General features: G+C 44.1%; 1 protein-coding gene and 1 long non-coding RNA gene across 2 annotated transcripts in view; one reads left to right on the top strand and one right to left on the bottom strand.

Annotated features, from left to right (window-relative positions):
* Spmip2 (sperm microtubule inner protein 2) overlaps positions 1–19,940 on the top strand; it is a 114,480-nt gene that overhangs the window by 85,648 nt on the left and 8,892 nt on the right. Inside the window, exon 4 of the mRNA NM_001024301.2 lies at positions 15,785–15,971. Coding sequence (NP_001019472.2) covers positions 15,785–15,971 — 187 coding nt within the window. The remainder of the gene's footprint in view (positions 1–15,784; positions 15,972–19,940) is intronic.
* Positions 624–11,591, bottom strand: LOC147996309 (uncharacterized). Its single transcript, XR_015675898.1, has 2 exons — positions 11,301–11,591; positions 624–1,699 (listed from the first exon to the last, which is right to left on the bottom strand). It is a non-coding gene; the product is annotated as an uncharacterized LOC147996309 (long non-coding RNA).

The raw sequence follows: 19,940 nt of genomic DNA on the forward strand, positions 1-19,940 counted from the left end.
AATTAAAACTTTTATTTACCAAAGGAGAAATAATTAAAAGAAAATCAGAAACAAAAATCTGGGAGCCAAAATTAATAAAAGCTATGAACTGGACAGTATCTGTTGAAGAAAGTAGGACGTTAAAAATGGTCTAAGCAAGAACAGAACAGCTTGGGGGAAAGACTATCTGAAATGACAGAAACACAGAAAGGGTGGGGGGCAGGGGAATGGCAGGTAAGTGAAATAAACACACACACACTATGGTCTTTGAAAATTCCGGATGATTGGGAAGGACAGGAAAATAGCAACTACAGGCACTCACCCCGCAACTGTTTGGGACGTGAGGTGCATCACAGAGCTGAAGGCTGAGGAGCGATTCTCTGTGGGAGGGGGAGATACATTTGCAGGTTCATGGGCGGGAGATGAAAGTGGCCTTGGATAGAAGCCCTCATTCTCAAACTGAAAGGAGCCACCCTGCTGGTAAACGCGTGAGGTGGGGATTAATGGCGCCTGGGTCTGATGGCCTTGGTGTTCTCCAGGAAGTCTTGTGCGTGCATGTGTTTGTGAACATATAAGTCTTTTAAGATTTTGGTGGTAAAATAGATCCCACAGAAAACTCTGAGAGACACCATGACCATGGCAACTTTTACAAAGGAAAATATTTAATTGGGGCTAGCTCACGGGTTCAGAGGTTTGGTCCATTATTGTCATGGTGGCATGTAGGCAACCATGGTGCTGGAGAAGGAGCCAAGAGTTCTACATCTAGATGGGCAAGCAGGAGAAAGAGACAGTTAACCTGGTTTGAGCTTTAGAGTCCTCAAAGCCCTGACCCTTCCACCCTTCCGGAGATAAACATCTTCCAACAATGCCACATCTACTTCAGCAAGGCCACAGGTTCTAATCCTTTCAAATAAAGCCACTCCCTAAGAGCCTGGGGGGGGGGCATTGTCATTTAAACAAGCACACATCCGGTCTTTTAACAATCCTTAAAGAGTACTATGTAACAGCAAGTGAAGTCTTATCTAGGGTCTGTCCTATCCAGGACCACTGAGAGCGCTGACAATCTGAAGTGAGGAGGGGGGCTTGAGGATGCAAGAAGTCTGAGCTAGCTACTAAAGAGAATGTGACAGGCCAGAGGCTCACTGTTGTCTTCTCCTGCTGGAGGCTGAAGGCTGATGGCTGGAGGCCCTGTGTTCACCGGAACGAGCTTTTCCACTTGTTCTAAGAAGAGATAACCTGCCTTGGCAGAGAATCCAAGAGAAACTGAACTGCTGGGTGTAATCTTTTAGTTAACATAATATTACAGCAACTCCTCACAGCAAACAGTCAAAAGATCTCCAGCTGGCCTAAACAGGGAGCAGCTCTCAAAGTGAGATAATAAAATATACATGCAGGTGTTGTTAGGGTAAGGGTGTGTATGGCACGAAGCACCCTGTCTTTAAATGTCGGTTCTTGGGTATGTAGGATCCTTAGCAGCATCTTGTGCTCAGAGATTATAATCCAGATTCTATGTCCAGCATCACTGCTGCTTTTTTATTCCAAGGGAATAAGATGAATTTCGCCTTTGAAGAACTTATCGCCTTGCAGGGGACTGGTTAGGGGCAGGGGAGCAGACACAGATGAAATGACACTCTACAGTTGATGGTAGCATGCAGCGATAGGAATATCGAATCAACCAGTCTTTGTGGGCAGGTAGTAGACTTGATGCTAGTTCAGATACCTAAAAACATAATAGTTCATTATTAGTTAACAATAGGACTTAAAGACCTCACAGAAGCAAAGCCCACAGCTGAAAGTTTAACTTTGGGCAGGAATCTAGAGAAGGCTACCCAAACTGAAGGATGGGTAGGGTCAGCCGTGAGGGTGGCTGGATTTAGAGTCCAAAGTGTCCCTGTTTACAGATGTAATTTGATGTTCAGACAAACTCCTCTTTGAGCACAGTTATCATGTATTCGATAATAAAAACAGTTCCTTTCTAGTCTCGGAGGCAGTGTGTGAAGCTGGCAGGGTTGATGTAGAATGTCTGGTTTGTTTTCTGTCTAGCAGCCTAAAGGCTAACTCATTAAAATTCAAAGATGGATTGCATGGTGGGTGGCTGAACAAATGTCTTCTTCACGGAGCAGAGCTGAGGCCTTCAAGACATTTCTCCCAGAAGCTAAGTTGCTCTTTGCAGCTGTTCAGTAAGACACCAACGAGGTGGTACCTCCTCCTCAGATCCACCTCGACACATATGGTCATGACAACATCAAGAACAAAAACAGGAAGTCACCATGGCTTAGGGCCATGGTTATATCATTCCTTATTCCAAAATAAGCCATTTTAAATATAAAATTGTTTAAACCTGAGTGCATTTCCAGCTTATGGTTCAACCAAAGGCAAGAATTATTCCAAGGGATTTCATTTTCAGTACTGGGGATGAACCCAGATCTTCTCGTGTTCTAGGTAAGTGCTCCCCAATCATTGAAGGCATTTGCAAGCAGAGGACATACAGAATGGACTTTACAGATGGTTTCATAACCTCTACTGGGTTATATTATTGGACCAAAGACCTAGACATAAGGATCAATTCAGCAGCTGTGAGTTCCTTTATGTCTTAGTTAGGGTTTTACTGCTGTGAACAAACACCATGACCAAGGCAACTCTTATAAAAACAACATTTATTTGGGGCTGGCTTAAAGTTTCAGAGATTCAGTCCAGTATCATCAATGTGGGGAACATGACAGCATCCAGGCAGGCATGGTGTAGACAGAGCTGAGAGTTCTACATCTTCATCTGAAGGCTGACCTTCAGCCTTCCAAGCAGCTAGGATGAGAAGGTCTTCTAGTCTACACCCACAGTGACACACCTACTCAAATAGGGCCACACCTTCTAACCACTCCCTGGGCCAAACATATATAAACCATCACATTCTACTCCCTGGCTCCCCTAGACTTGTTCAAACACATGGGTCTGGGGGGGCCATATCTAGCCATAGCATAATAAAAAGTACATTTAGTCTAACTTCAAAAGTTGACATAGTCTATAGCAGTCTCAACAATGTTAAAAGTCCAAAGTTCTCTTCTAAGATCCATTCAGTCATTTAATTGTAATCCCCAAAGTAATACAGGAAACCTGTTGTTGTAAAATTATAATAAATAAATAGCTGTCTTTTACCCCCACTAGATCCGGCACCACAGTGCCCCAAGAAATCTAGTAGATAGCTTGCCAGAAACACACATCCCAATTCCATGGTGGCCCAGTGTCTCTGCTGCCACACACTCTTCCAAACTCAAATCACCACAAGAAAGAACACACAACCCAATAACCTCTGATCTAATTGATAAGCTATAATTACCCACCTAAACATACAAAGCCCAATACACATCCATCCCTTAAGAATATTCATAACAACCTGTAAATACACAGAGTGGAATCTTAACATCAGCCTCCATGTTCTCTCTGTCTTCTCTGCCTTCTCTCTCCTTCCGTTTCAGTCTCCTCCTCTTCCCTCAAACTTTTCTCCTGCCCATCCTTCCTTCTCATCCAATGACAGGCCTCGTTCTATCTTGTACCTGCCTCACTTGTATGACATCATCCTACAGAAACCAGCTGGGCAAACTCCAAACTCTGTAGCTCCATGTCTGATGTTAAAGAAATCTTCAGATCTCCAACTCCTTTTTTCATCTTTGTTGACTGCAACAAACTTCTTTTCCTGAGCTGTTTCCACTTGCTGTTAGCAGCTTTCCTCAGGAGACATCCCAGGGCTCTAGCATCTCAAAAATCTTGGGGTCTCCAAGGCAGCTTGAATGTTACAGCTTCTTGTTTCAATGTTTGGGATCCACACATGATCTTCTGGGCTCCACCAAAGGGCTGGAATCACTTCTCCAGCTCTGCCCTCTGTAGCACTCTAAGCTCAGGTTGATCCACTCCACTGCTGCTGCTGTTCTGGTGTAACTCGGCTTCATCAATAGCCTCTCATAGGCTCTTTTCATGGTGCCAAGCCTCAAATCCTTTGCATGACCTCTTAAATCTTGGCAGGTCAACTATAACTAAGGCTGCACCTTCACTGATGGCCTTCCATGGCCTCTCACAGTGCCAAGCCTCAGCTACTCTTTATGACACCTTCATGCTTCAAAACCAGTACCACCTGGGTAACTCTTACACGTTACCAAGTACAATTGCAGCACGAGATACAACCTTGGCTATCCCTGGAACACAGCTTCTTTGTGCTCTCAGGAAACACTTCCCAGAAGATTTCACCCGTGATGCTGGCTTCTTCCTAATCACCTCTAATTTCTTAGCTACATCTAACCAACATCACTCTAAAGCCAGAGCCACATGGCTGAAGCTGCTAAGTTCTACTGCTTTCTGTAGCTGGAACATGGTCCCCCTTATTCTATTACCAGCTTTTTGTTTTCTGACTCCCTCTCTGTCTAAGCTTGACTTTCTTGGAACTTGCTCTGTAGACTGACCTTGAACTCAAAGATCTGTATGGCTCTGTCTCCTGTAATGCTGGGATTAAAGGCGTTTACCACCATGCCTAGATTTAAGGTTTTCTTCACCTAGAACCTGCTTTGTCCCAGGGTAGCCTTAAACTTAGAGATCTATTTGACTTTGTCTTCTGGGATTAAAGGTGTATACAATCGTGCCTGGATCTAAACTTAGCTGGGTAAGATCTTGCCCCCAAATCCCTTAATCTGTTATCTCCTAGAACATGGAATTTAGTTCCATTTCACTTCCTGGTACCTCTTTAATACTTGAACCACATATTTTATATTTTTCCTTATATTTTTCCTTTTTAAGCTTGCTACACTTGTTCAAAACGCTCTTCATGAGACTCAACCAGAGAACAAAGTCTCTGCTGGGCTTTTCTGAGACTTCCTTTCCCAATACAATTAATATAAATCTCTTTACCTTAGACTCAGGTAGACTCTTCAAAGGCAAAAAGCAGCCATATTCTTCACTAAAATACCACAAAAACAGTCTCTAGGCCACATTCTGAAATTCTTCTCCACTGAAATCTCTTGGGCCAGGTCTGCACAGTTAAAACCATATTCAGCAACAAAGTCTTTCATATTCCTACTAAGACAGCCCATTAAGCGCAACTGCTGTTTCCCAACATCCCAAAATCCACATTCTTCCAAACTAAAGCATGGTCAGGCCTATCACAGCAATACCCCAGTCCCTTCTTAGAGACTTCTGTCTTAGTTAGGTTTTTACTGCTGTGAACAGACACCATGACCAAGGCAACTCTTATAAAAACAACATTTATTTGGGGCTGGCTTATGGGTTCAGAGGTTACAGGTTCAGAGTTCACTATCATCAAGGCGGGAGCATGACAGCGTCCAGGCAGGCATGGTGCAGGCAGAGCTGAGAGTTCTGTATCTTCATCTGCAGGCTGTTATGAGGAGACTGACCTCCAAGCAGCGACGATGAGGGTCTTAAAGCCCATACCCACAGTGACATATCTACTTAAACTGGGCCACACCTTCTAATAGTGCCACTCCCTGGGCCAAGCATATACAAACCATCACACCTTAGTACTTAGATTCTTTTAGTTTGTTTTAGGGACTAGATCACACTGTGTAGCTCAGGCTGATCTTGAACTCACTCTGCACCCCCAGTTGGCCTCAGTCTTACCTCAGTCTCCTGAGTGCTGAAAAACAAGCATATATCCTACACCAGGCTTAGTATTCAGATCCTTCAAACACCTTCACACCAAAAGGAATCAGGGCATCTTGGGAAAATGGCTAACTATGGCTCTGGAGAAGGGGATGAAATCGTGAGCCTGAAGCATCTCAACAGGCCACGTGGCAGGACCCACATAGCAAGCAAGTTGTCAAACCCCACTGTAGGGATGGAGAGATGGCTCAGCAGGTAAAAGTGATTACAGAGTAAACTTCATTATCCCAGTTTGATCTCCAAACTCACGTAAAAATGGAACTGGGTTTCACAAAGCTGCCCCTTGTTCTCTGAAAATGTACATCCACAGCTTTATAGGGCCCCCCACCCACCCCCCAATAACAGCAACAAAACCTCTCAAGTCCCAAAGGACTGGAGGAGTTGTGCTTGGAGAGATTTTTACGGTTCAAAGATAGAGCATTTGCTTAGGAGGCCTTGGGTTCCATCCCCAACACCATAACAAATGAATTCGTTCAGAGGTCCTTTCGGAGCATTCCAGTGAACTAAATGTGAAAGTAGAAAATAGAAGGAAATAATGCCATCCGAGTTCCACTTTTGCAATACAAAGCGCACCAGCATTCTCCAATTCAGCAAGCATCAGAGGACAGCCATCTTATCTCCTCTCTCTCTCCATTACTAACCCCATCCCCAGGATACCCTGTCTCCTAGTATAAAACACATGACATCTCTTTCTTATCCTAACCACATGGCCAGAATTTCCTGTAAACAATCAATACTTTGACCAAATAATCGCCATCCAAAAGTTGAGTTGTTTCCTAAACATCCAAAAGTTGAGTTGTTTCCTAAACTTTAAAGTGTCGGGAAATCCAAATTAGCTCACGTCTCTTTGGTGACTCTTTGAAGCTTTTTTATTACGTCTTAACTTCTCGTCCATTAACAAAGCTGGGTTGTGTGTCCCATAAACCTTCCATAATGCATCTTCTGCTACTCTTCACTGATGCTGTTTGACATTTCCCAATGTCGTCCTATTTCTACATGTCATCAGTGGGAGTTGGAGCCTGGGCTGAGCCATGCTGAGTTCTGTGGCAAGGCTGCTACGAGCTGGTGACTTAAACAGCAGCAAGGTAGATGTGTCTTTCCATGTGTGTCTTGTGGGTCCTTCTGTACCTATGTCCTAACAACCTCTTCTCATAAAGAACACACTCATGTTTCTCTTATTTTTGTTTTGTGGGGCTAAAAACTGAGCCCATAGCTTTATGCATGCTAGGCAAGGGCTTAACAACTGAGTGACACCCTAACCCTAATTTCTTCTTAAAATCCCGTTAGAGGTTGGGTATAAGGCTTCATGGGTAAGGTGCTTTCTGTGCAAGCATGAGACCCTGAGTTCAGAAGCCCAGCATGCATATAATGTACCATCATTTGTCCACTCAGTGATGAGTAGTGGGGTACCATCATTTGTCCATTGTGTGTGCTTCAGTTTTGCAAACGAGTAAAAACAAATTGCACCATGTTTCATTGTAGTTAATAAAGGAATAGATTGGGGTTGGGGATTTAGCTCAGTGGTAGAGCGCTTGCCTAGGAAGCGCAAGGCCCTGGGTTCGGTCCCCAGCTCTGGAAAAAAAAGAACCAAATAAATAAATAAATAAATAAATAAATAAATAAATAAATAAAATAAAAAATAAAGGAATAGATTTCCTATCTAGAGAGAGGGACGTGCTCCAAACTGACACCAAGCAGCTACAGCAAACCTGCCTTTCCTTTCTTCCCTCGCCACTCACAAAGAAGCAAAGGATGTCCAGGAAGCACCAGCATAAACAAAGGAAGCCTGGGCTGTGGAGGCTGGCAAGAGCCACTGGACGGCTTATGTGCCAAAGTCAGGAGTGACACTGCACTCCTACTAGGGGGCCTCGGATGATCCATTAGGTATTTGGGCACCTGCTTCTGAGGCTATGTGCATGGGAATGCTTGATGCAATGGCCATTTCATGTCACTTTAAAACCCCAAATGAGAAGCATCCAACCCCTCTGCGTATGTCTAGATTGCAAGCAGGTTCTTGGCAACGGCGGCGTTTGCAGCATGCTGTTGTTCTGTGCTAGAGGACTGGTTGGAGTAGATTGCAGAGCCTGCGTAGGGAGCCCAGCTGGAGTCCAGAAGGGCAACCAGCAATGTGCTGGTGACATCATTAGTCGCATTCTGGAGTCCAGGGAAGGAAGCCAATCTGGTAAATTAACGAAGACGCGTTCACTCAAGGCACTGAGACGATTCTTGTTTCGTTCTTTAACTCAGCCTCGTGGTAGAATGTTTAAAACGCCTCTACAATAAAGTGCCTATGCCTCCTGGGAAATAAAAGCAATAAATCAAACTCAAGTGACCACAACGCCAGGTCTGAAGCATATGTGCGTGCAATAATGCACAAGACCGAGCAGTCTCTGAGTGGGTGCTTTGTTCCAAGAGGGAAAAACGAAAGCTGTCCAACCAACGTCCCTTTCTGTATCTTAAAAGTAGCATTTTAAGTGTCATTCGAACGTGTGTCAGAGTCAGACTGGCAACTCAGGGGAGCTGTCATACTTTCTCGAATGCCTTTCTTGGGGAAACAATTTGATTTTTATCTTTTCAATTGGATAGATTTTATGCTATAGGAAATCCCATTGTTGACATTTAAATAATCTCTTCCCTACCTACCCTTTCAATATAATTTCTGTCATATAGGAGCCATTTCATAAACTTGTTTTTTTGAACTATTAATGATACGAAAACTGTGGACCTTTTCTTTATGTGGGATGGAGAAACTTCTAAGTAAAAACAAGAGATGCAGGCAGGTGTTAAAGATGACCGCCCAGGGGCTGGGGATTTAGCTCAGTGGTAGAGCGCTTACCTAGGAAGCGCAAGGCCCTGGGTTCGGTCCCCAGCTCCAAAAAAAAAAAAAAAGATGACCGCCCAGGCTGAGAAGATGGCTATAAATAACACACTTGCTGAGCAAAAGAGGGGTGGTCTGAGTGCTGATCCCCAGCGCCCACACACAAGCACATCTTTAACCATAGCACAGGGTAGGTAGGGAAGCGGGTGGAGGTGATCAGCGTAGGGGGGGTCAGACAGAAGAGGATCCCCAGGGCTCACTAGCCAACTAGTCTCCAAGTTCAGTCAGAGACCCTGTTTTAAAGAGTAAGGTGGAAAGCAACTGAGGAAAACCCTCCATTCTGATCTCCAGTCTCCCTCTACACAACAGATGCACACGCACTACCATGTACATGTATATAACACACACACAGACTTCCCGCGCTTCATCACGAATGACTATCCTTGAAAGGTTAGCATTCACATAATTCCTTAGTGCCCATTTCACTTGTTTCTAGGGATAGCACGTTTTTAAAATGCGTATTCGCATCCTTGTGTGTCTTTACTACGTGACGTGGACATCTGGAAAGTCCCTGAACACGTACTGGATATATGCTTATACCGTAGAATCTGGCTAAGGTAACTATCATTTAAAGACAGGAACAACAAAACATCGCTGACACTGTAAGAAAAACAACAAAACAAAACCTGAGGGAACAGCTTACTGAAAAAAGCAGATCATCACCCAAGGGGTCACAGTATAGATCCATGTCACCCTTTACACAAGTTTGAACTACACGAGTGAATGGCTTCTGGGTCTTTGGGGTCGATTGTCTTATTTAACCATAATTTTGGGTTCAATATTACTTCTTGTCTTTAAGTAGGCTGTTAAATTCAAAGATAGACCTTTGGCTTTCCAGCATCCTGAAGCCTAAACATAAAGCAAGTATGATATGTGCCTTCTAGAGAATTCTAAAAGCCACTGAGGATTCTACCTACTAAGCACAGCATCTTGACACGCGGAATGGACAGAGCTAGAAGTGGTTCATCAGTTGAGCATTTGCTGTACCCTTGAGGACCTGGATCCAGTTCCCAGCACCCATGTGGGCTCTCTCACAATGATCTTTTTATTTTAATTAGCCAAGCTGTGACTGTTTATTAACCAACCAGATTATAAACATACCACCAGCAACACCGTAGTTCACCCGTCTAATAAGCCTGTTTATCTGGTCTTCCCTGCTGCTGGCATCTCCACCTTCTACAAAGTGAGGTGTCTTTTTCTTCACTCCACCTTGTGGGGAAGAGAGTTTGAAGGGCCACAGGAAGTTATTTACTTCCTGGAAGCGTTTCCCAACTGTATAGATCTCATGAATTAGATCCTCCATGCAGATGATGCCAAATTTACCAAGAGATCGAGGAATCAAGGCATTATCTGTCAAGGCAATCCACTTTTTATTGATTTTGCCATAGCCTCGCTTGTAGATGAGCTCATTTACTGACTTCAGGTTGGGGTTTCCCCATACAACGTACGGTTCCACAATCTTCAGCACGTTAACTGAAGCCTTGTTGAGCTTAGCAAAGGTGCCTGCAATACCTTGCACACCTTTGGGCTCACTCCATTGATACCTCAAATTCTGATGACAAAAGCCAATTTTGGCCCTGCGGGCATAGAAGCTTCCAGCTTTCCTCGCCGTCCTCGCCATGTGAATCTCAGTCCAGTCCGTCTGCCTGCACTCCTTGTGAGAGTGCTTTGCCTTCTCACAGATGAGCTTCCTCCTTGCCTTTCGCAGTGTCTTCAGAGCAAACTTCTTCCTCAGGTGCTTCACCTTCTACTCTGTGAAATTCCTTCGCTTTTTCTTAAGGGTTTCTGGCACAGCAGCGGCCTTCTTTTTCTTCTCTGGCACAGCCTCCCTGGTTCCAGCTGGAAAAGGGCACTCTCACAATGATCTTTAACTCTGGTTCCACGGCATCTGACATCCTCTCCTGGCATGCATATGATATATACACATACCATTTAAGCAAAACATGCATGTGGATTTAAAACGTGCTCCTCGAGGCTGGAGAGATGGCTTATTGTCTAAGGACACTTATTGTTCCTGCAGAGGACCAGCATCTAGTCCTAACCATCGTGGGAGGAACTGCCAGGACCTCCAGTTCCAGTGCTGTCTTTGGGCAACATTAGCCACGTGCACGTATACACAGACACACACAGAGAAACCTAAATAAAAAGGGGAAAAAAACTTAAAAAAAAAAAAAAAGGATAGCTTCTTTTTATAAACCCTTTTCTTTTTCTACTGGGCAATAGTTACCCTAGGATAACCCCTTTGCATTTAAACATTTTTCTATTGGTAACTGTCAAGTATGTATGCTCTTTTGATCTGTCTGGTGAACAAACAAACAAAAACAAAAACAAAACAAACCCAAACAACATTTTGTTGTTTTTAGTGATGTCTATGATAGGCTGTTGATCCAGGATCAAATAAGTATCATGCCAGAGTGAAACAATGAAGTGTTTAGAGAGCAGTGTACAGCATAATCATAAATAATTCTAGGGTGGTGTGTTAAAAGGGAGAGTCGACCAAAAGAAACAAAGCTGGACTCAACTCTCTTACAACATGTGCAGCACCGATCTGGAACATCCTGACACCCCATCCTACCTTCATAACGTCTGCGCTGGAGAAGGGCTCGGGTGGTGCCTGGCTGCATTCAAGCCCAGCTGGCCTCTGGTGCTGGCGTGGACAGCACCCACACCAAGGGTAGGAATGATCTTCTCAGACACCCAACATCTCTGAAATAGTCCTCCATCTGTCCCATGTACCCATGCAGAAGGCTAGGTTGCAGAAGGAAAATGTGAAGAAACTCACCTTAAAGCTCTCTCTGAGGAGATCTGATGGTAGGTTTGGGCTGCACCAAAGATAGAAAAAGATCCATGAAGATAAAGGTCTCCTGTGATTGGTTCAAGGAGAGGGTAGAAGGACAGACCTGTCCCTTAGACAACACACAGGTCCCTTAGACCTGCCAAGTGCTTCTGCATGTGTAGCTCAAAACTTCCCCTTTGCCAATGGGACTTTTTTCACTTCCAGAAATAGAAAGAACAAATATTGATGGCGCCTTGAGGAAGCAGCCGCTGAAGGAGCCAGATCCTTAGGGAGGAACTTAAGAGAGAACGGTCATTAGGGTCCTCAGCAAAAGCTAGAAATACACGGATACACAATGACATCACTTCATGATAGGTACGGAAAACCCAAAGCCGCAAAGGAAGCTTCTCTATTTAAAATTCAAGTGAGTAATTCACTGTGCTATGGATTAGGTGGGAGGCTGACTCACTAGAACTTAACACAGTACTTTTAAAATTTAACCTCAGGATCCAAAAGACAGACAGCCGCTTAACCACTTATTAGAAGTATTTTTAGTTCAGCAGACAGAGCTCACAAGATGTGGGTCAGCGCAGCAGACAGAGGAGAAAGGGTGGCTGCAGGCACCGTGGGTGCTGGGCACTGGATGCTTCAGAATAACTAGCTACTTTATTTATCGTATGAAAACATTCAAGCCAGTGAGCAAGAGGTCACTGAACTGTTTGGTCTTGAACCAAAGCAGCTATGGAGTCCACAGGGTCCCAGCTCCTCACAGAAGGCTAGACACCTAGAGCAAGCACAGCCCATCCTCAAGGGTCCTCTCCAGCACCTGGAGGGTTTCCTCTGACACAAGTGTCCACAATGAAAGCCAAGCTTGTCCTGTCAATTTTAGACACGTAAGCAAGGGCCAGCCAGTCTTTCCTGAGTGCTGAAGCCTATTTTCTCTCCTCAGTTCACTTCTCGATGTTGCGGCTGCTAGGAAAAATTTGGTCATCTCTGAACCGGCAGTTGTAGGAGAAATATTAAACATTGTTGCGTAATAAAAAAAAATTTAAATAGTAAAAGAAGCAGTCAATCTAAGATCAGTACCACTGTCTGCCAAATCCTTCACTGTGTGCAGGACCACAGGCTCTCTCACTGGAGATAGGAGAAAAATACATTTTAAAAAAGTTATTGGTGTTGGGGATTTAGCTCAGTGGTAGAGCGCTTGCCTAGCAAGCGCAAGGCCCTGGGTTCGGTCCCCAGCTCCGAAAAAAAGAAAAGAAAAAAGAAAAAAAAAGAAAAAAGTTATTGATGCAAGCAAAATAGACTGTAAGTGCGTTCTATGTCAGAACCCACTGAAGATACTAAAGGCACAGAAACATGAATGGACTGTGCTAGGGCTTAGTTGTGGAGAACTTGTATAATAGAGGTGAATCTCTTGTTCAATTGCAACACACACACACACACACACACACACACACACACACACGCGCGCGCGCGTGCGCGCGCGCACACGCACGCAGGGAAAGTCACTCAGCAGTTAAGAGCACTTGGTACTTCTTGCAGAGGACCTGGGTTTGGTTCCCCATAGGATGGCTCGCAACCACCTCTAAACTCCAGTTCCAGAGGATCTGACGCCCTCTTCTGGCTTCTGCAGCATTGCGCATGTGTACAGGTAAAACATATACAAAAATTTTAATCTAAAATAAATCTTTTTAAAAAACGAGAATTAGGTAAAATTCAAGATAGTGCCAATGGTCCCAGGGCAGAAAGAATTAAAAAAAATTCAAAAGAATGTAAATCAGACTGAAGAGATGGCACGCCAGGTAAGACATTCGCTGCCAGCTCTGATGGCCTGAGGTTGATCTCTGGGACCCACATAGCAGAAGAAAGGAAGCGACTTTTGCAAGTTGTTTTTTGGCCTATACACATGCACCATGGTACACATGTGCACACAAAGAGGTACATGTACTTAAAAAAAGAGGTATGACTGAAATAGCCCGAGAACTGCTAGAGAGAAGAGATTTGGAAACACAGACTGCAAGTACTCCCGAGGAGGATGAGGCCCCAGTACCAGAGAGCTGCCGGGATATCAGACTAGAAAGTGTGGAGAGCAATCAGTCCAGCACACAGGATGGTGATGGTAAGTGCCACCAGGATGCATTAGTGGGAACTCAGGGCCAACCAAGGGCAGCATGAGGAGGAGGGGTAGAGAAGAGACAGTCAATCTCCTTTAAATGAGTCTCTATTTCATTTATAGAGATTCAACGTGGGTGACGTCTCAGAAATGGAGGAGGAAGAACCTTTAAAAATATGCCTGTGCGGGGCTGGGGATTTAGCTCAGTGGTAGAGCGCTTGCCTAGGAAGTGCAAGGCCCTGGGTTCGGTCCCCAGCTCCGAAAAAAAGAACCAAAAAAAAAAAAAAAATATGCCTGTGCAAAACAAATCAAACAAAAATAACTGGCAAGAACCAAAAAACAAAACAACAAAAACTAGACCAAAAGAACAATAAACCAACCACCCAATGAAAATCAACTCATAAAAATTACCTTTTTAAAGAAGAAGAAGAACAACAACAACAACCAAAGAAAACCAACCACAGCCATTCTCAGTGCACTAAAGCAAAATGGTGGTGCCTATGACCCTCAGGGTGTGTGACTGCCTGTCCCCTTTATAACTCCAGGACAGGCTTGAAAACCAACTGCCTTAAAAGACAATATCCACGAGAAACAGCTGTCTACCAATTCCTGGAGGTAGAACAGAGGATTGAAGACCTTCAGGAAGCCACACACAAAGAAATGTCATAATTAACCTGTTTTGAAAACCCAGGAAAAGCTCCTTTCCCGGAATTTTCAATTATTTCAGTTCATTTTGTGTATAAACAGCTCTGTCTCATGGGCATTTGTCAAAAATAAATGAGCAGCAGTTATCCAATATCACAGCTATCAGTAGGGTAACGAGTTGGAGCAAACAGCACCTGCCTAAAAAGTCTTAAAGGGACAGAGCAGAGAATGAGAGTGAGAAGGGCTGATACAGCTCCAGGAGTCTAGAAGGCAGGATGTCTGGGGAGGTCACTGTATACATCTAGAAGGCCTGTGATCATCCAGGCTTTCACTTCGGCACTGTGCAAAGGGTAGACTAATGCTAACTTTCACAGTAACCCGCCTTCCAGGACCAGGCGTAGACCTCAATATAGAAAAAGACCAGAATCCCCAATGATCGAAGACATTGAAAAATCTCTGGCCATCATTGGCTGACCATTGAACTGAGCAGAAACTTCTGGGGACGCATATGGCACTTTTAATACAATCAGAATCATCACTGGACAACATTATCGCCACTGCCAAACAGAAGGGTGAATATTCAGGAAGCTCAATAGAACCCAGATAAATAGATTCATGGCTACACACACCAGGTCAAACCTCAATGACAACGGCAAAGATAGACTGTGGAAAACAGCTAAAGGAAGGTGACATAAACTATGGACACCAAAACCATGGAAAGGTATGGGATACCTTCTTCTGTATTGTTCATGGGAGGTCGGAGTCTCAGAAGTACCGGAACTGCACAGGCCAAAGGCCAATGGTCTTGGTTGTCCACCAGAAATCGATGCTAAGACCCTCGTTCTGAAGAGTCTATGTAGTTTGGTTGCAGGACACAGAGAAATCAAGCTGTAACTGAGCCAGTGTTTCCTCCCTGCTGGCTAGGATTCAAGCATGGAAAGTGCTAAGTATGATGTTGGGGGTGGGGGGGAGGAGAAGAGCCATCGATAATCTTGTCCAGCTGTGGGACCTACAAGCTACACTACCAGCCTGCCAGCAAGATGTACCTCTTCATAAAAGTAAGACTGTCGGGGTTGGGGATTTAGCTCAGTGGTAGAGCGCTTGCCTAGCAAGCGCAAGGCCCTGGGTTCGGTCCCCAGCTCCGAAAAAAAAGAAAAGGAAAAAAAAAAAAGTAAGACTGTCACATAGGATAATCAAGAGTCTGCTGATTGAACTGAAGTCTGTTCCACAGCAATCAAGGCTACACCATAAACCTGGTCCTGCTTGGGAGATTTTCTTCCTAAAACATCTAAAGCCAGACTTTGGAATTCTGGAGTGCACTTTTCCTAGTTTCCATGAAACCTTAAAAGCAGCAGTCATGCACCCAATGATCTCACTAGGTCTTGGCTTCCTTCTGCTTCACAGTCTCTTCCACACATGGCTTTGACTGGGCTCCACAGACAATGGGGAGACGGGAGTGCTTATGGCTTCTATCAGGTGTCCATGGGGTAGGGATGTCCAGCAACTGAGCATCTGGAGATGCAGAGTGTGGGAAACACCTAGAAACTCCTCAGTGGAAGGTAAGCAGGCCAGGTTTGCAGAGGCCCTTGGCTCTGTGGCCAGAAATTTCCCCAAACAGTGAGAAATGAACCTGTCTCTCCCACTGAAGACTGGCAGCTGGTTCTAGACCTTTTCTATTTGCTTTCAATTTTTCTATTTTCCTTTCATTTTCTATTTGTTCCTCTTGCAGGCAGCCGAAGCCTTTTGTTCTGAACCAGCAACAAGGATACAGTCGTGGTTTTCTCGCTTGGAATATGGGAGATTATGAAAACATCCAGCAGAGAGACTCCAAACGGGCTATTCTTCTTAAACAGAGTAAGTTACTAAGGAGCACCCCACCCTCCAGGCTGCCCAAGCTACCAAGCAAGGAAGAGAAGGTAAGCTGCCATTTTCTTGACGTATCCCTAGAAAAGCCCTGCTGAGGACTAGAGAGTGTAATTTGATTCTAATGGTGTCTTAGTTTCCTACCAACCAGACTGTGATTCAGATTAGATTTCCGCTGCAAGTGTCCACTGTGTTGGGGAGCTGGGTGTGAGTCTTATTTTATAGCGTAAGAAAACAGGAGGCTGTGTGGTCCTGCCCCTACAGATGTTTATCCATCACATGGTTTGACCTGCAGAGAATGGTCAGGCCCTAATCTCCACAAGCTGAGAAAACAAGTCTGTACAATAGAAGTAAACCTGTAACTCCCCTGCAATCCCTGCACACACTCAGAACATTAAACACACACCAGCTCACTCCTCTGACTGCCCCTTAGTGCCTACAGGATCCTAGCAAGCTGTGTCACAGCTTTTAAGAATAAATAAGATGGGGACATCAGGTACTTTCCTGAAAATGTTGGGGAGGGAATATGAGAATCAAGTAAAGGAGGTGTAATCATACATTCCACAGTCCTCTTCAGAAGTCTGTGTGAGAAAACAAAGTCTCCACCTGGACCTTCCGCATAATCCCACAGCACAGTGCACTTTGACACCATCCAGCGTTTAATAGAGTCTGACAAGAAAGTGTCTATGACAGGAAGGAAACTAGAATAGCTCATGTCCATTCGGACTCCTGTGCTGTACACAGAGTATCTCGCTTCCTTAAAGAAGTCTTCAGAACTCACTCACACAGAACTTACCATGCCTCCAAGATGGCGATCTTGCCCAGAAATTACCATGCTTTGCCACCTTGCTCAGCAACCATTACTATCTTTGAAGCATTTCGTGAGGGACCTGAATTTGTCCTCCTGGGAAGGCCCTGGGCCCAGGGACACTTGTGTTGAACATGGGAGTAGTTCAGGTGCTAGCCTCCACCTGTGGGCTGACTTTTGGGACCGCAATGATTTTGAGGTAATGATTAACACTGGTTGACATGAGCTGAGCCAGTCACATTATTGAATGCATTTTGAGTATAATCACACCTTAGTTCCAAATGCCTCCTATCACCCACTAAATCTAAATGAAGCCTTTATGTTTTACATTCAATTTTTTACTAAGAAGTTATTTTTTAACTTTTAAATGTTTTAAAACTTACAGAGGAACATTTACAAGAATAACCTTATACACTCTTCTTCCAGATCCATCAATTAAGTTTCCTTGCTTTGATGTATATTCCTCACTCTGAATATATATATATAATATATATGTATATGTATATACCAGCCCCCATGCACCATTTGAAGGCAAGTGAAGATACAAATCCCCTTTATTTCTTGACACTCCAGGGTGTAATCCCTAAAAATAAAGATGTTCTCTCATCCAGTCATGGTTACAATTTTAAGATTTTGATCTACAATTCATAATCAAACCTTACTGACTTATGGTAGGGCCATGCATCATATTTAGTTATCTGTTTCTCTCCATTTGTGTCTCGGTCTTTATCTCTGCCTTTGAAGGCTGTAGGGATGCTCTCGGCATGTTTTCTCCGGTGGACTCACTCGTCTGCTACCTCTCTGCAGGCTGCATAGGAAACCCTGTCACATGGTGGAGCACCAGGTGTGGGTTCAGCACATCCTTAGTGAGCACACACAGTCACGTCCTTTCTAAATGTATGTATGTATGTATGTATGTATGTATGTATGTATGTATGTATGTATATATGTATGTATATATAATTCAAAATAAACTTTTCATCAGGCAGGCTTTCTCTTAAAATTTCAGAGTATATTAGAAACTCATTGTCCACGTCTGTTTGGTTGGAGGCTCACAGAGTTGTAGACATTTGAGAAAATTCCTACCTCCTTTTTGTGTAACCCCTCTTCTTGGAACTAACTCCAAGCAATCATTCTTATATATTCAAAAGCCAATAATGAATACATTAGAGAAGCATCCACATGTCACTGCCCACTCAGGCCACAGTGAACGCTGGCAGTCACTACTGCTAGAGAGGCCAAGAGGCCGCCATGTCCCCCTTCTTTGTTTTGAGACAAGGTGTCATATAGCCCAGGCTGACTTCAAACTTACTACATGGTTGAAGATGAACTTGAACTCCTGACTCTCTGGATGGAATTATGGCAGGTGCTACCATGCTGGCATAGCTCCCATTCTTATGCTGAAAGAATTATAGTTGTACCAAGAGCCACCGAGAAGTAAAAACTTGTCCTTGTCACAGTATTACACAGCTTCTCATCTAGAGAGGGTCGGCATGTCTAATTATTTGTGCTACTGGCTATAGTTCTCTACTTAGGAACTTGAGAGGTTAATTATATTATTTGTAAAAAAAAAAAAAAAAACCAAAAAGCACGTTATGAAACATTCTTGTACACGTTCACCTAGAACACGCTGACAAATACTTTTGGAATTCAATTGGGCAAAAGTGTTTCTCCCACTAAATTCCTTTCTTTTTAAAAATTACAAACATCTCTCAAGTTCTGTCTTCTCTTACATTTCCATCTCGATCTTTTTCTTCTCAGTAAGTAGTAGTGACCTAAATGTTGTAAAGCTTATGACATAGAACACCATTCATTTCTACTTCATTCTTCACTTGCCAATGCTCTTGAGACCCTCTAAATTCCAACACACTAATGTAACCTCAATGGCTTGTATTCTTTTTTCAAAAACATCCTTTTGCTTCGTGCGTTCTTTCTGTCACCGCCTTTGAAGTGCAGGAATGGTTAATGTGCACAGGAACCCTGGGTGACCGAATTCAGATGCAGATTATGGGGATCAGGTAGTGTCTGCCTGCATTTCTGTACAGTTCCCAGGCAACACGGGCGGCTGTTCATGGTCTGGGGACCTTGAGTACCATGGTGCCAGAGGACTTGACCATGAATTGAATTTGGGGACAGAACAGAAGGGGAATTGGTTGGACAAGGGGACAGAGGAAGCTGGGAGGGCAAAGGCAACAGCAGCCTTCAGGGGAGTACAAGTACTTCAATATGGCTTCACGGTAGAGTGAAGAGAAGCTGGGCACGGTGGAGTGCGCCATGGTCTCAACTACTCAGGGGAGATTTGCGTGAGACCAGGAAAGCCAGACCAGGTTTGGCTGCACAGTGAGATCCCATTTCTTAAAAAATTAAGAAAGTGAATGGTGGTAGAGGTTTGGTAATCTCAGGTACACAAGAGCTTGAGGCAGGAGCCTGCCTGGATAACACTGAATTCAAAGCCAGTCTGGGAAACTTAGTGAAAACCCTATTTCAAAATTAAAAAAAAAAAAAAAAGAGGCTGGAGATATAGCTCAGTGGTGCCTACCATGCTTGATGACCAGGGTGTGTTGTACACGTATAGACTACCTGGTGATGATGTTGACCAGCCAACTAATTTCACTTCAGTGTATGATGCTAAAGCCCTCGGGGCAAGAGCAAATCATTTCAGCAAAGTTTAGAAACCAACACAGGGGAGACTTGGTTAGAACTTTTTGGTATGAAATGGAGGTGAGTTTGCAGAGCATTACGGTAACTCAACTAAAACTAGGGGAAGGTTAAAGTGAGGCAGAGAGGAGGAAAAGCCCAACATACTCTGGGTATAGGGAAATCATGTTATAGAAATGAGGGGGTAGAGGCTGCACCCTCAGAGTTCAGGGAGAGAGGTTGGAGAAGCCTGGTAGAAGAGCAGAGGAGAAGTCACAGTAAGGGGTTAATCGTGCTATTTATTATGTGAAAGACAATAGCCAGGCTTGGTGATTGTTTTAGTTAGGGATTTATTGCTGTGAACAGACTCTATGGCCAAGGCAACTCTTATAAATGACATTTAATTGGGGCTGCTTACAGGTCCATTATCATCAAGGCGGGAGCATGGCAGTGTCCAGGCAGGCATGGTGCAGGGGGAGCTGAGAGTTCCACCTCTTCATCTGGAGGCTGCTAGTGGAAGACTGACTTCCAGGCAGCTAGGGTGAGGGTCTTAAGCCCACGGCCACAGTGACACATC

This window comes from Rattus norvegicus, chromosome 2 (genome assembly GCF_021556685.1).
Source record: "Rattus norvegicus strain SHRSP/BbbUtx chromosome 2, alternate assembly SHRSP_T2T, whole genome shotgun sequence".
Lineage (NCBI taxonomy): Eukaryota > Metazoa > Chordata > Mammalia > Rodentia > Muridae > Rattus > Rattus norvegicus.